General features: G+C 47.4%; 1 protein-coding gene across 1 annotated transcript in view; it reads left to right on the top strand.

The window, feature by feature from the left end:
• Uck2 (uridine-cytidine kinase 2) overlaps positions 1 to 13,382 on the top strand; it is a 57,826-nt gene extending 44,444 nt beyond the window's left edge. The window contains exons 2-7 of the mRNA XM_051186191.1: positions 1,496 to 1,655; positions 2,417 to 2,513; positions 5,629 to 5,771; positions 9,830 to 9,927; positions 11,333 to 11,381; positions 13,108 to 13,382. Of these exons, the coding sequence (XP_051042148.1) occupies positions 1,496 to 1,655; positions 2,417 to 2,513; positions 5,629 to 5,771; positions 9,830 to 9,927; positions 11,333 to 11,381; positions 13,108 to 13,247 (687 nt within the window). The 3' untranslated portion in view covers positions 13,248 to 13,382. The remainder of the gene's footprint in view (positions 1 to 1,495; positions 1,656 to 2,416; positions 2,514 to 5,628; positions 5,772 to 9,829; positions 9,928 to 11,332; positions 11,382 to 13,107) is intronic.
• Positions 13,383 to 15,055: the final 1,673 nt, after the last annotated feature.

The raw sequence follows: 15,055 nt of genomic DNA, 5'->3' as shown, positions 1-15,055 counted from the left end.
GATGCCCTGGCTAATTTTATGTCAACTTGACACAAGCTAGAATCCATTGGAAAATGCCCTCCATCAGAGTGGCCTATGGGCAAACTGTTTCTTGTGAGGCTGGCTAGCTTTATACTTTTGGCAGTGGTAGGTGGGTCAAAAATACTTAATAGACTCAATTTTTCTAAAACCATGTAGGTAATATAAATACAAGGCTTCATGAAATTCAGACTTCTGTGTAACTAACAGAAAAGGCTACGTTCTCACCACCTTGGAATTTAGGGTTCAGATGCCAGTTAGGAAAAGGACATTCCAAGCCTACAGATGTTGAGTATGTGCTTACATTTTGTGGTAGCATTTTTCTGTCCTGGATTAGAGAGCTTCAAACCTCACCTTCTCCATTTGATAGTGTCTCTTTGAGGGCAGGAGAGCATCTCAGGGAATGAATCTCCACTCAAAGTCCAAATTCAGGGAGTGCTAGGATTAAAGGTGTGAACCACCACTGCCCGCCACTTCTGGGAGCTTTATTTATTTATTTAGTCTTTTGAGACATGGTTTCTCTGTATTCTTTTGGAGCCTATCCTAGAACTTGCTCTGCAGACCAGGCTGGCCTCAAATTCAGAGATCTACCTGCTTCTGCCTCTCAAGTAGCTGGGATCAAAGACGTGTGCCACTAATAATGCCTTGCTTTTATTATTAAAAAACTTTCTTTAGTGCATGTGTATGTACATGTATGTGGAGGTTGGAGGAAGTTCATTCTTCCCTTTCACCACATGGGTCCATACGTGTGTACCACAGATTGTCAGGCTTGGTGACCAGCACCTTTACCCGATGAGCCATCTGTCTGGTCAGTCTGATTTTGGAGTGATCAGTGTTTGAAGGTTATCTTTTCGTTTATATGCATATATGTGTATCTGCATTCATATGAAAGCCGGAAGAGGCTTGTTGACGTCCCAGGATTTGGGGATACAGGTGAATGTGAGCCACCACACCTGGGTGCTGGTGATCAGACTCGTTCCCTAGAAGAACAGCAAGCACTAACCACTGAGCAATCTCTCCAGCCTTTGCTGTGGCTGCTCCCTGCACTGATGGGAATGCAATGGCTGAGTGCCCTGTGCTTATTTAGCCAGTTTTTATTTCTTTGGCCCATCAGCAGAGCATTAGTTCCACTTTCTGGTGTCTTGTGTGTTTCTATACAACGGGACAAGAAGTCGGATTAATACTTGGCATTCCATTTTCATTCACTGGCTTTCAGGGAGAGGAGGTAGGCCATTGCCTGCACACCTTTTATCTAGCACTGAGTACCCTGAGTGATCATATGCTCAGGACTTGGGGATCCTTAGACCTCCTTTTAGCAGGCTGGTCCTCCCTTAGTTAGCCTTTAATTGGCCAGGTATTACCTGAGCTTCTGGCTTCTTCCCTCAGCTCTTTTATAGGGAGGCTTAGAGTGTCTTCCTTTGTCCCAGCATACTTCCATACACCTTCTCTTATTCCTCAATGTCTTCTCTTTTTACAGTCTTCCGTTTGTGCCAAGATCGTGCAGCTCCTGGGGCAGAATGAGGTGGATTACCGCCAGAAGCAGGTGGTCATCCTGAGTCAGGATAGCTTCTACCGAGTCCTCACTTCAGAGCAGAAGGCCAAAGCCCTAAAGGGCCAATTCAACTTTGATCACCCAGGTGAGTTGGGAGTTGAGAGATGTGGGTGTTGAAGGTAAGGCGGGTAGTAATTGTGTTCATGAGAAAGGACTTAGCTTCTCCCAGTCTGTTCCTGTCTACTACATAGGGCCTAATGACCATCTTGCATGGTTATCATGGGTTTAAACAGGGGAGAATGGGTTTTGGAACTCTTTGCAGAGAACTGAAGTTGTGTTGAATGAAGGTGAGTCATGCAAGCGTAGGCAGAGATGGGCCCACCCCAGAACACACAGTTGGACCTTTTGCCTTCCGATGTGTGGCAGCCTGTACCACCACCACACATGTACTATCTCATGTGTGTGCATTTGGCCCATGTGTTCTGCTTGGTGACCATCAAGAAGGGAAGTTGGGAAATCTTAAGGTGGCTCCCTAACATAAGTGAGTTTTGCTGATAGCCCAGATTACCATGTCACGCCTTCAGATAGATAGATGGTTTAGGTTTCTCATAGTTGGCAGTCAGCTCTTCTTGGCATGGAACCCATACTTGGCATGAGCCAACCCCAGGGCACCAGCTCACCTTTGAGGAGAGATGGGGTTTGTATGTCAACACTGGATATAGAATGTCAGTAGAAAACAAACAACAGATTAGTTTGCCAGAACTTGCTCACACCTGGCTTTAAGATCCAGGGAGTGTTTGTATTTCATCATGGCTGAAATTGGCTTTGGAGGGTGTTTTTGGTATGAAGTTTGCTGTGATTTTACAATAGGTGCTGTTTTTTAAAATATAGTTTAATTTCCTTCAGATGCCTTTGACAACGAACTCATCTTCAAAACACTCAAAGAAATCACTGAAGGAAAAACAGTTCAGATACCCGTGTATGACTTTGTCTCCCACTCTCGGTAAGTAAGCTGGGCCAGACCAGAGATTGTTAGCTAGTGCAGCCTAGAACATCCCAGATACGCACTCAGCTTCCTTCCTCCTATTTCCCCCTCCCCTGCTCTGCCCCCCTTTCCTTGGTGTTTTTTTCTGAGACATGGTTTGTCTTTGTAATAGACCTGGCTGTCCTGGAACTTGCTCTGTAGACCACGCTGGCCTCAAACTCATATCTGCCTGCTTCCGCCTTATGAGTGTTAGGATTAAAGCTGTGTGTCACCACGGCATGATATCTTCTCCATCTTTCATGAGGATGTTTCCAGGAATATCCTGGGTTGGTGTAAGGGATGAATGGTGTCTTGGTTAAGGTTTCTATTGCTGCGACTCAACACCTGACCAAAAGCAAGTCAGGGAGGAAAGGGTTTCTTTGGCTTGCACTTCTACATTGCTGTTCCTCATTGAAGGAGTCAGGACAGGAGCTCAAAAAGGGCAGGATCCTGGAGGTGGGAGCTGATGCAGAGGCAGGGAGGGATGCTGCTTACTTACTGGCTTGCATCCTTTGGCTTGCTCATAGAAACAGGACCACCAGCCCTGGGGTGATACCAAGCACCATGGGTTGTGCCCTCCCGCATTGATTATTAATTAAGAAAATTCATTACGGCTGGATCTCATGGAGGCATTTCCTCAACAGAGGAGGCTCCTTCCTCTCTGTTGACTCTAGTTTGTGTCAAGTTGACACACAAAACCAGCCAGGACAGATATCACAGATGTTTGTTGTGATGTGCGTTCCAGAATCTTTGCTCCTTAAAAAGATGTCATGGGGAGGTCCAAAGGCAGAACAGGGAAGAAACCAAAGCAACATCTCTCTGCTGCCATTGTTGGATGTGCTTGCTGGAGAGTATTAGGGTTGGAGGCCATCAAGTACATGTCCCAGTTCTCCAGACAGCGTCTCAATCAAGACAGACCTGGCTTCTCTACTGAAGCCCTCCTAAGGGATCCTATAGCATGGGTAGATTCTAATCTCACACTCCTTGTCACCGTCTGAGGATAAATTAGGGAATGTATATACACTTGTGGGCTGGATGTGAGTCTTCAGAGCGTGTTAACATGCCACTTCTTGACTCTGCAGCCACAAGCTGAACTTTTAGATGGCCTGTTCCCAGGTGTGGCTCCTTGTATCTGGGCTTCTAGTGATTCAGTAAATGTCCTTATCTGTGGGCAGTTACAAACATTTCTCTCGCTGGCTTTTCATTCTTCTAATTACTCTCTGCCATTTTCCTTTGAGTTGAATTCTTTTAAAATAGGAAATTAGATCTCATCATGTTTATCTCTTACAAAATGTTCTTGTCATTTTAAACCTAGTCCCTGCCTCTACATTGTCCTATTCTGCGTGTCTCAGCCCTTAGTTCAAGTGCACACACAGCCTGTGCCTTGTACATAACCCAGAACTTGAGGGTGCCTCAAGGGTTGGAGTAGAGGAGAAAGATGAGAGGGTGAAGGTACTTTGAGATAGATGCACGGTGGGACTGTCTTGTCCCCTCATTGTGGGGACTCAGAGAAAACTAGTACCAAGTATCATGCTAACTGTATCTGTCTTACTGAACCCCTGAGGACTGTGCAGGAATAATGGGAGTCTGCTTAGGAATTGGGGGCCGGGTGAAGACTTGGAAGGGGGAAGCCAGACAGTAAGAGAAAACAAGTCTCAAACCTGACCTCTGGACCCGATGCTGAAGCTCATGGAAAAGTGCAAAAACCATGTCTGGCTTCCAGCCTCTAGAGTGTTTTCAAAGTGTCTTCGTCCCTCTGTTATTGTCTTTATACATTGTGGGTTTTCTTCATCATCTTCTGAGTCTTTGTCAGCAGTACAATTTGAATCCATACTGGAAGGTGATCTGGGCAAACAGTTGTCTGCCTTGGAGGGAAGCGGTGATGTCCAGTGATGAGACACTCTAATGTCCCTGTAGGTTCAGAGGAGGACTTAGAGCAGCTGGAGGAAGAGATGAGCCTGTGGAATAGTGTGAAGGAGGGAGGAAGGCTTACAGGAGAAGGGAGGAATCAGGTTCAGCCAGGTTGCACAGAGGAGGTAGTAGTGCCCACCTGAGTCTTAGATACAAACCCAGGAGGGTACTTCTGGAGGGACAGATGTTGTCCTCTTTCACGGGCTGCTCTGCCAACCTCTCAGTGTTTGCATACAGAGCTTTTGTTGCTTAAGGATCTTAAAGTAGTTTGCGAATGTTAGCTCACTTGCTAGTTAGGCAGTCGTGAACTCCAGAGAGTTAACACAATGAGAGACAGTAGGGGCCTGTAAGGAGGTATTGGGAAGATACTTTACCAGAGGTGAAGAGTTGGCTCTGAAGGGACAAAGGGCAGGGGCAGAGAGGGTCTGTGAGGGACCCAATCCACCACCATTTTGCAATATGTCACCCACCTGGCTTTTGGAAAGTTGTGTTTACATTAGGCTTTGCCTTAGGCTGTGCAGCCTAGTATCTGTCAATAAGGAAGAGGTGGACAGAGAATTCAAACTTTGAACTTCCATCCAATGCTTTCTTGCCATCCTCCAAAACTTCTCTTTCCCCTCCCTCCCTCTTTCCTTTGTTGTTACCTCTTAAGCTGTGGAATTGCACAGCAAGAACTGACTGATTCTTGAAGTTCAGAATACCAAGTTGCAGAAGTGCCAGGCATGGCAGCATTTCTGGAGAAACCTTCAGAGAACGTAGAAGTCACACCTGCTTTTGTCAAGACAAAATGCCTTGTTTACTGTCTATTCTGTCCACACATACAGGCAGCTAGAGTAAATTATTACCCATGTAGACACACAGTGGCCTGCTCGGAGAGCAGCAGGTGGAAGAACACAGGAGATCGTGAACTAGACTTAGAATACAGACAATGCCTGTATTCAACCCATTTATTTTATTTAAAGAATGGCAGTTTCCCACTCTTTCTGCTTTATGGAGAAAGTTCAGAAGAGCTTGTCCTAGCCTTTTTAATATCTTGTCTGTGTGGTGTCCGGGGGCCTCTGGGCCTAGGAGCCAAGCTCCTCTGCTGTTTAGGTCTATAGAGGGAGAGAACACAGCAGATGCTCTGGCCTTGCTGTCACCCCGGCTCCCTGTCCATTTAGTTCATCTGCTCTGTGCTCTACAGGAAGGAGGAAACAGTCACTGTCTACCCTGCGGACGTGGTGCTCTTTGAAGGGATCCTGGCCTTCTACTCCCAGGAGGTCCGAGACCTGTTCCAGATGAAGCTTTTCGTGGACACAGATGCGGACACACGTCTCTCTCGCAGAGGTGCGTTCTGTAAACTTCAGATGGCCTACCTGGTGGCCACCTTAGAAGCAGATGGTAGGAGCCCATGAGAAGCATGTGCCCTCCTGAGTCTGAAGCCTGGACTTTCCCTTATGCAGCTGTGTAGTGCTGTGACCTGGCCAACTATATTAGCCCAACCCTAGGACATCCTGCCTCCCAGTGTTTGGTGACATTTAGGAAGGGCTTAGTCACTTTACTGTTTAGATAAAGAAGGGCTTGTGAGGTCACTAAGATGAAATAAGTCGAGTTTCCTTTGCAGTAGCCTACTTCAATGCTCAGGTCTCTTCTCATGAGGCATCAAGAAAAGATGCCTTGGTCTTGGAAGCAACTGTAGGGCACCTGGGGACAGGGACCCCTGTGCCTGCAGTGCGGGACACCTTGTTCCACCATCTGCTTCTGTTGCCTGAGCTCATTCTCTCTCCTCAGCCCTGGAGCAGACTTCCTGGCAGGCCTTCCTGAGTGTGCACCTGTGCTATGTCCAGCCTGTGCATTCTCAGGAACCCCAGAATTGAGCCATTTGCTTCCACTGAGAGACTTGGAGGAGGAAGGGGAGGGTAAGGAGGGAGGGGGAGGTTGCAGGGGTAAGAAGGGACTATGGAGCACACAACTAGAGAAAATGCTCATTATCTTTACAGACACAGTGGCCTGCTCTGAGAGCAGCATGTGGCTGGAATGTACAGGAGATAGTAAAGAAGACTTTAGGCAGTAGCTTGGGCTAGGGAAACAGCTCAGTTCAGTGGGTAGAGTGCTTACCCAGCATCTGTGAATCCTGAAGTTCAATCTCCAACACCACACAAACAGGTATCCTATACGGAGGGCCAGAAATTCAGGGTCATCCTTAGCTACATAGCAAGGCCAGTTTTTAGACCCTGTCTCAAACAGATCCTGGTAGATAAATCTGTGATTTACTGGACATTCTAGTAAATAGATTGATAATATGATATTTGAGAGAGCTGTTAACAGAACCAGTAGAACTGAGAGAAACTAGTGTGGGTTTGCATGCTCATTTGGAGCCACTCTCCGTGGGGAGCAACAAAACCCATTACTGTGTGAAGCAGGGAAGAGGGGCAGGAGAGATACGGTATTAGTTTCAGCAGCAGGTCCCCATCTAGCTTTTGTGTCATTGGCTCCAGAGTGCCCCAGGTTTGTGTTTATGAAGCCCCTGACTTCCATGCTTCTACTCCAGTATCTGGCTTGTCCCCTTACCTACAACCCATTCCTTGCTTGGTGGGTCATTGTTCCCAATGGTTGCCAAGTTAAAGAGGCAGTTTGCTTTATTGGGGGGGGGGGGGGAATCCAAGCCAGGTGAAATTCATGAAGATTCTAACTTCACTGTTCATTGGATGTGTGGCTCTGGGGCAAGTTGTGTTTTAACCTCTGAACCTTATTTTTCTATCACATAATTGGGGATGGGGGTGGGGTGGGAGTTCTGTGGCCAGTGCCTGCCTGGTCCTTGTCTGGGCAGGTTGCTGCCTCCTCAAGTCCTCTCCTGCCAAGCTGCTTTGCTAGCAGATTTGTGGGGCTTCCTATATGCCTTTTGTTTCTACAAGTTCCTTCTGTCCAGGTAGGACAAAAATATGCTTGACATATGCTTGGTGGAGTGCAGGACACTGCAGGGCAGGGGATAATCCCTAACAGTAGTAGGTACAGGGCTGGAGAACATTCTGAGAGAATTGAGTACCATGTTCCCACCTGTCTTTCCTAACCTTCTACTCTTATAACTCTTAACATTCCAATAAGGGAGGAATTGGCCCTGGCACCCTGCAGTGCCCGGGCTGCTCAGGTCCTCCAGGATTCTCTTGCCCTCTGTTACTGAGTTTTCCAGTGCTTCCCTCTCCACCCTTTGCTCTCACCTGCTCTTGCACATCAGATCAGGACAGGGAAGAGTGGGACAGAGCTGGAAGAGCACTGCTGGATTTGGAAGGGCTGAGTGGTCAGGCGGGGAACTTGTAACCTGTAGCTTCCTGCCTGTTACTTTGTCCTGTGGGGATGATTCCATCCTGCCCAGCACATGCATAGGGCTCAGGCTGGGATGGTGTGGGGGTAGGGGTTGGAGGTGTTGGGTTTTTCTGTGTTTTCAGTTTGTGCCAAGATCTTGTTCTGACTCAGCCCTTGGCCTGACTCTGCTTCCTGGCAGTAAGTACCTAAGGAGTAGGGCGTTTCAAATGCAGTGAACTGGCTGGCCCTAGGCCATGGAGCCCTCTTAGTCTGTTCAAGGTGACCACTTCCTTGAAGGCTGTTAGGGAGTTAGGTGACAGTGCTTTCTGTTACTGCATGTCTCCAGTGTCTGGGACCCATTTCTTTGATGTGAGTCCTCTTTCTTTCCCAGTTGTCCCTTTTTAACATATCATTGCATGTGTTTGTATCCTGCTGGCCTGTCTTGAACCTTATTACACCTTTCCAGTGTTCTCCCCATGCACCTTGTCCTCCTCACATGGGCTGATCTTCCTGTCAGGAGCGAGTGTGATGTTCCACACCCCTGGTTGTGCTTGTGCTGCAGTTGGTGTAGGAGGGTAGGCTTATATATCGATCATATAGTGTGCCAGCCACCATGCTGGAGACTGTCTGTACCTCCCTGTCTTCATCAGGCTGGGAATGATGCTCAAAAGCTGGGCACAGTGCCAGGAGTATGAGATCAAGGTCATCTTCAGCTACATATCTTAAGTTCAAGACCAGCCTAGGCTGCATGAGATTCTCCCCTCCCCCAATTATGAATAAGATGTTCTTTGTCTACTTTTTGTTTTAGGAAATGAAGATTCAAAGAGGATAAGTCACTTGGTTAAGGTCATAGGAGCAGGAGTTTCTGGGGACAGGACTCAAATCTAGCTCACTTTCCTTCAGGTCCATACTCATTAGATAACGAGAGCCAAGCGGTCTTGCTGTATCCCTCCCCACTGGAGCTTACTGCATGACCCATTGGCTTTTCTTATAACAGGTGAAATTACCAGGTCTGGTCTGTGGGCAGCGGGAGGTCTGTGTGGGGTATGCCCACACATGTGCCGTAGGGAGAAGGGCAGAACTTTCCAGGGTGCTAAAGCCAGTAGCTTCCAGAAAAGAATGCCTTGCAAAACAAACTCAGCACCCAGCACTCCAAGGGCAGCAGCAGCAGCACCTGATTCCAGGAAGGAACAAGCTTCTGAGTGCAGGTACTCAAGCGTGCATGCGTGCGTGCATGCAACTACTTAGCAGCATGGCCCTCCAGAGTTTCATTCACAAAAACTCCCTATGTTTGTTTATAGAGATTTGAGTCTGTTACCTGATTTGGTAATCTCTGGAGATGCTGTGAAAACTTTGCAGGTTGACAATACACTTTGAAGTGGAAGTTGTACCGAGGGCTGTGTCAGTTGACAGGACCCCCAGGATGTCTTTCTAGCTCACTTCACCAAGGGGGACTGAGGTTTAGGGAGGTCAGTGCACAGAGACAGAATCAGGATGCTCAGGCCCTTAAAATGGAATCATCTTTGCTGCAGGCCCCTTACTAGAAGGTACTGAGGGAAGATGATAGACTACAGATGGTACATCTGGATCCATCTTGGCTTCCTCTTTGCTTTGACTCACAATAGTTCAGAGTGAGGTTTTCTCATTAGTTTTCTATTTGCAAACTTCTGTGCCCCAGCAGAGCAGAAAGAGCTTCCCCAACACTGGTATTCTCGCCCAGGAGAGAATAAGGGAGTTGGGTGGCTAGCCGACCCCACAGCAGTGGGTCTTGACTTGGGAACACAGATGAGCATTCTGCAGCTCGGTGCCACCGTTCCCTGTTGTCACGACTCTCCGGGGATGGCTTGACCTTTCCTGGTTTATGTTGAAATTTTGTTTGCTTGAAACAAGAAAGCTGCTTGTTGTGACCAGGCAGCCTTTTATGTTAGGGAAACATACTGTCTAGATTGTGATGGTAGCGAGATTCATGCAACATGTTTTTCTTGAATCTGTTGCTGATCCACCCTGGGGTGAAGTCTCAAAGGAGTCCTGACTTCTTCACACAGGAGCCTGACGTGACAGGAGCACTGTGTTCTTGACTTTTGTTTTTCCTTCTCTTATAGTATTGAGGGACATCAGTGAAAGAGGCAGGGACCTCGAACAGATCTTATCTCAGTACATCACGTTCGTGAAGCCTGCCTTTGAGGAATTCTGCTTGCCAGTGAGTTGTATTCTTTGTTTCTACTAAATGTACATCCTGACATTTAAGGATTTAGCTTTTTTTTTTATGAGTATAGGTGGTTTTCCCGGTTTGTGTGTCTGTACACCCTATGCATGCAGTGCCCACAGAAGCCAGAAGAAGGCATGAGATCCTCTGGAAGAGTTCAAGGATGGTTGTTACCTGACCAGTGCATGCTGGGGCCTTTGTGAGAGCACTTAACTCTCATCATTAGAGAGATGCTGAGCCATCTTTCTAGTTCCTTCATGATAGATTTAAAAGCCCATAGGTTGCTGGTGTCTCCCCAGTTTGAATCTTACTCCTCTCTTGATCGAGCATCGTGAATTCCCAAGGGATGGCACACTAGGTTCTGTTCTGCCATCTTCTTCAGGTCACCCTAGTTCTGTACATCTCCCGGCATGCCATGCATTTGCCTGGAAGGCTATCAGACTTTGGAAGCTAGCCTGAGATAGACCTCAGGCAGCTGGAGGCTTTGGAAGGTCTGAGAAGGCGCAGAGTGCTGCCGCATGTGCATTGGAAGCTCTTCTTCCCCTTTGAATTGGGGAAGTGCTGGACTGTACTGAGATCCTCTTCCTTGCCTCCCTCCTGGCACACTTATTTCCAGTGTGACTCATGGTATTTCAGTAAACAAACAAAAATTAACACAAAACGAGCACAGCTTCACTTTTGAAAAAATTTACTTTGTATTGTAATGGTGGTGAGAAGCTGGTCACCAGGAGGGGATTGCCTTTTCTGGCTTTAACTGAGAGCTGAGTTTTTAAGAACCCTTCAGGCTTCTTAAACACTCAAGAGGTAAAACGGATCACCCTTTAAATTTGTAGTTACTGTTGCTTTGTTTTGTCGGTGCTGGGAGTGGAACCCAGGGTCTTCTCCACATGCTAGGCGAGAGCTCTACTACTGAGCTAGTCTCCAGCCCTTTATGTTTGGGTTTTTGTAATTAACATGTCTGGTTTTAAGGCCATGTTCTCTGCAGATCCTGGTGGAAGCAGATGTTAGGCATTAGTAATAAGTATTCAGGGGAAAGCTGGCTTTATAATGTGGATATAAAGTAGACATCAGGGGTAGGCATGCGGTTGAAGTGCTTTTGAGTCATCCCCTTAGTGGGAACCACTTTCCCTCTTTGATGAGTGAAAGGCTTCATACCTTCCTCATCCTCTTCCTTCTAATGTTCATATTATAGCCATGAGGGCACTTTCTTAGGCGTCTCCTTGTTTTTAGGTGCCCTTTGTAGTATTGTATTCAAAGCCTCAGGCTGTTGCCGGTGGCTGGCTGGATCTTCTCTCATCCAGGAACTGGCTGGCCCTTAACTTGTGCCATTGGAGAAGGGCTCGGGTTAGTCCCTGAATTCCTTCCTCTCTTAATGCGTTGTAAATATCTCTCTCCACAGACAAAGAAGTATGCTGATGTGATCATTCCTAGAGGTGCAGACAATCTTGGTGAGTACCAGTGGGGTGTCCTCCTGTGTCAATACCTTCTGTTCGCATCGGGCAGAACGTGACCATACAGGGTCCTGTAGTCCGTGACAGAGTCAGAAAGTTATTTCTGTTTACAAATCTAGTCTTGGGAGCAGATACTTGGTCATGTGTATATCCATGTTTGGGGACAGACATAATCAGAGAATCTCCAGCAGAAATTGAGGGCTGCAGACTCCCTTCAGCTGCCACTCCTGTAATGACACTTGGACACCTCATATCCAAGAGCACCAAGAGCACCTTTCAGTGCAGGTGGACTGCCTTCCGAATCTGATGTAGAATGCTGGGTAGAACCAGGCTTGTCCTTCTCATTGGCTACCTCAGTGGCTTCACTATTGTGGTCTTCATATGTTTGACACATCTAGGAAGCAATGGCTGTCCACAGCCTTGACCTAGTGTATCCGAGTTAATCTGTTGCATAGGACTGGACCTCATCTTTTCATTCTCTCTCATTATTTCATTTTCTCTCATTGAATAAGTGAGTTCACTGCGCTGCTTGAGTGTTCATCACAGCAGCAAACATTTCACTGTATGTTTAAAGAAAGCAGGGCCTTCTCATGCATAGTCAAGCTCAGGGAGTGTACTGTTGATTTCATCTTCCTGAGTATACCCCTCAGCTTTTCTCCACGCTGACACTGTCAGGAGTGTAGGTCCATTGTTGGGTGGTCCTCAGCTTACACAGTCTAGAGGGCTTGTCATAGAAGTGCCTCATGATGTCTTTGTAAGTCACATCAGGAAGAATTCCTTTGTTGTTTGGGGCTGGAGAGTGGCTCAGTGGGTGAGAGCCATGGCTCAAGCATGAGAGCCCGAGTTTGGATCTCAGCACCTATGTTTTTAAGACAGCCAGGAATGGTGGTGCACACCTTTAATCCTAGCACTCAGGAGGCAAAGGCAGAAGACTCTCTGAAATTAGAGCTAGTCTGGTCTAATTAATGAGTTCCAGTGAGACCCTTGTCAAATAAAACCCACCAAATCCAAAAATCCTGGGATGGCTGGGTCTTTCTGTAACTCTAGTACTTATGTGGACTGGAAACATGAGAATTGTCGGGTTTGTCTGCCAGTCTAGCTGTCTCCAGGTTTAGTGAGATAGACTGTTTCAAGGAAATGAGGTAGAGCACAATAGAAAAGGACATACCTGACATCTTCCTTTGGCCTTCCTATGTACATTCACACACAGTACCCCTCCCCATCACTCATGCATGCACACATGCACGGCAGATTTCCCCGTGTGTGTTGTTAGCATTGCTCACCTGGCTGAGATACTAAGTTTGTTTCTGATGCTAATGCAGCTCACCCTTCTGTATTGTTGCCCTGTTTGGAACAGAAGTTGATAAATGCTTACTTAATAAGAGGGACTTAGAGGTAACTGGGGGTGTTAAAACCATCTCTAGTCATCTCTATACATTTGTGGGCTGCTTGCTTTTTCTTCAGTGGGAATACTAACTAGCAGGATGTCCATTCATTGGGTCTTGCTTTTAGCACACTTCACAAAGGAGATCCTGTGAGCCCAGCTGGAGTCTCTGGAAGGTCAAGTGACTGACTCTGGAGGGTCAGGGCCACCTTCCTGGAAGTCTTTGCTGCCTGTGGTTCCTGTGTGCCCTTCCATGCACACAGACCATGCTCTCACAGCTGTGCACACATCCTCTTGCCTTCCCACACTCTCCCTAACATTGTGCTCTCTGCCTCACAGTGGCCATCAACCTCATCGTACAGCATATCCAGGACATCCTCAATGGAGGGCTCTCCAAGCGGCAGACCAACGGCTATCTCAACGGTTATACCCCTTCACGCAAGAGGCAGGCATCAGAATCCAACAGCCGGCCACATTGACCCCTGTGCCCTGACTCCAAATCCCAGCCCCCAGCTCCAAGACACAGGAGGGTCGAGAGGCTTTGGTCATCTGTACATACGCCTCCTATGAAATTACTGTATTTAAGAAAACAGCGCGGAGATGAAATGCCTTGATATTCTTGTTTTCCTTTTTTTGTACTTTGGAACAGCAAATCAAACAGAACTTGACCCTGAGCTTAAGTGACAAACTGTGCCAACTACTACTGGTGATGCCTAATTATGAATCCAACGTGTAACCAGTTATAAATACACACACACACATACATATATACATATATATATATATAAAGAATCTATTTTTGTGTAAATGTACAAATACTGTAAAGCTGTTTGCCATAAGTATTCTGCAGGAACCTGTGTGTAGGTGTTGGGCCTGGAGCCCCACTCAGCAGGGCTCTGCTCTGGCATCTGGGGAGCCACAGGAGTGGGTGGCTGATTGGTTGATGTCCCTTGCTCTCAGCACTATGGGCCTCAACTCTCAAGGCCCCACCCCTCACCCCCCCAACAGATGCACCCTACTTTGCTCTCTCTCTTTTTTGTTTTTTTGTTTTTTGTTTTGTTTTTTGTTTTTTTTTTTTTTTTTTTTTGGAGTTGAAATTAAATGTGATCTCAACTCAAAAATCCAGTCTCAGGGAAGAGGCCACTGAGGAAGAACAACCTGTCTTCATTTCTTGCCCCACTCTGGCTCTGGCTTGGTTGCCTGGGTGGCTCCATGATGCCTTCCTTCTTCTGCTGTCTCTTTCCAGGAAGCCAGAGCTGTCTCTGCTTTCCCTGGGGGTGGGGGGCAGATTTTATAGGGTCTCCTCATCCTTTGGGAAACGAAAGAGAGAGGTGAGGAGGAAGGGGCGGACTATGTCCCTTGGCATGTTGTAGACTGGGCTTTGGTTAAGGCCTGACCACTGACAGGCCTTCGCAGGAGGATGCCCCCAGGAGTTCTACCCGTGGAGCTGGCAATAGCTTTTGTCCCTTCTGAGCTGGGGCTGTACAGTGAGATACGGAGTGTCTGTGCCTCCCACCTGAGATTCTCTTGAGCAGTCTTGAGCAGTCGATTCAGGATGATTTCGTGAATTACACTGTCACCCTGTTAATGTGGTGGCTGCCTGGCAGGAAGGGGCTAGGAGAAGGGAAGCATCTCTTAGAGAGTATCAAGGGAGGGTATTTAAATCATGGGTACCTAAGCCGGAGTTTTATATTGAGGATGCCCGAGGTGGAGATTTTCAGCTTTCCCGAACACTTCCTTTTGGTAGGCATTCTTGCCTCTGCAGGAAGTTGATTGATGACATGCCGACAAGAAAGCTGGAGGAAATCGGGGCCAAGCAAGAAGGGACAGGTGTGAGATAGAGGCCTCGGTCTGTGCCTAACTATAGACGAGCCAAGGACTGTCATGCTGGCGGTCATGATCCCGTCCTGTACTTTGTGGGCCACATGCGGATAGTCACTCTGCCTGCACACTGGGGAGTCTTGTCCCTGGGTGTCTCTCAGAGCCCAGTGAGCTTCTTACTCCCTTACTATCCAACCAAGCTGAGATTCCCTCACTGTTTGAGTTCTGTTCAGTTCCCCAACCAAGATCCGAATTGGCCTCCAACTTCTGTTTCTCTATTTCAAAAACATGAACTTAGTTCTCAGTAGCACTTTGCTACTTTTCCGGAAGCCATCAGGAGGCCATGGTGCGGGCTCTGCAGCGGAGTCCCATGATGGCAAATGTTCTGGAGCAGGGAATGTTCAGCTGGGTACCTGTGGGGAGGCACACACTCACCCAGACAGATGCATCCTAGAGAGTCTGGGGA

This window comes from Phodopus roborovskii, unplaced genomic scaffold (assembly GCF_943737965.1).
Source record: "Phodopus roborovskii unplaced genomic scaffold, PHOROB, whole genome shotgun sequence".
Taxonomy (NCBI): Eukaryota; Metazoa; Chordata; class Mammalia; order Rodentia; family Cricetidae; genus Phodopus; species Phodopus roborovskii.
The sequence above is the reverse complement of the archived record's forward strand: the minus strand, read 5'-3'. Positions and strand labels throughout refer to the sequence as shown.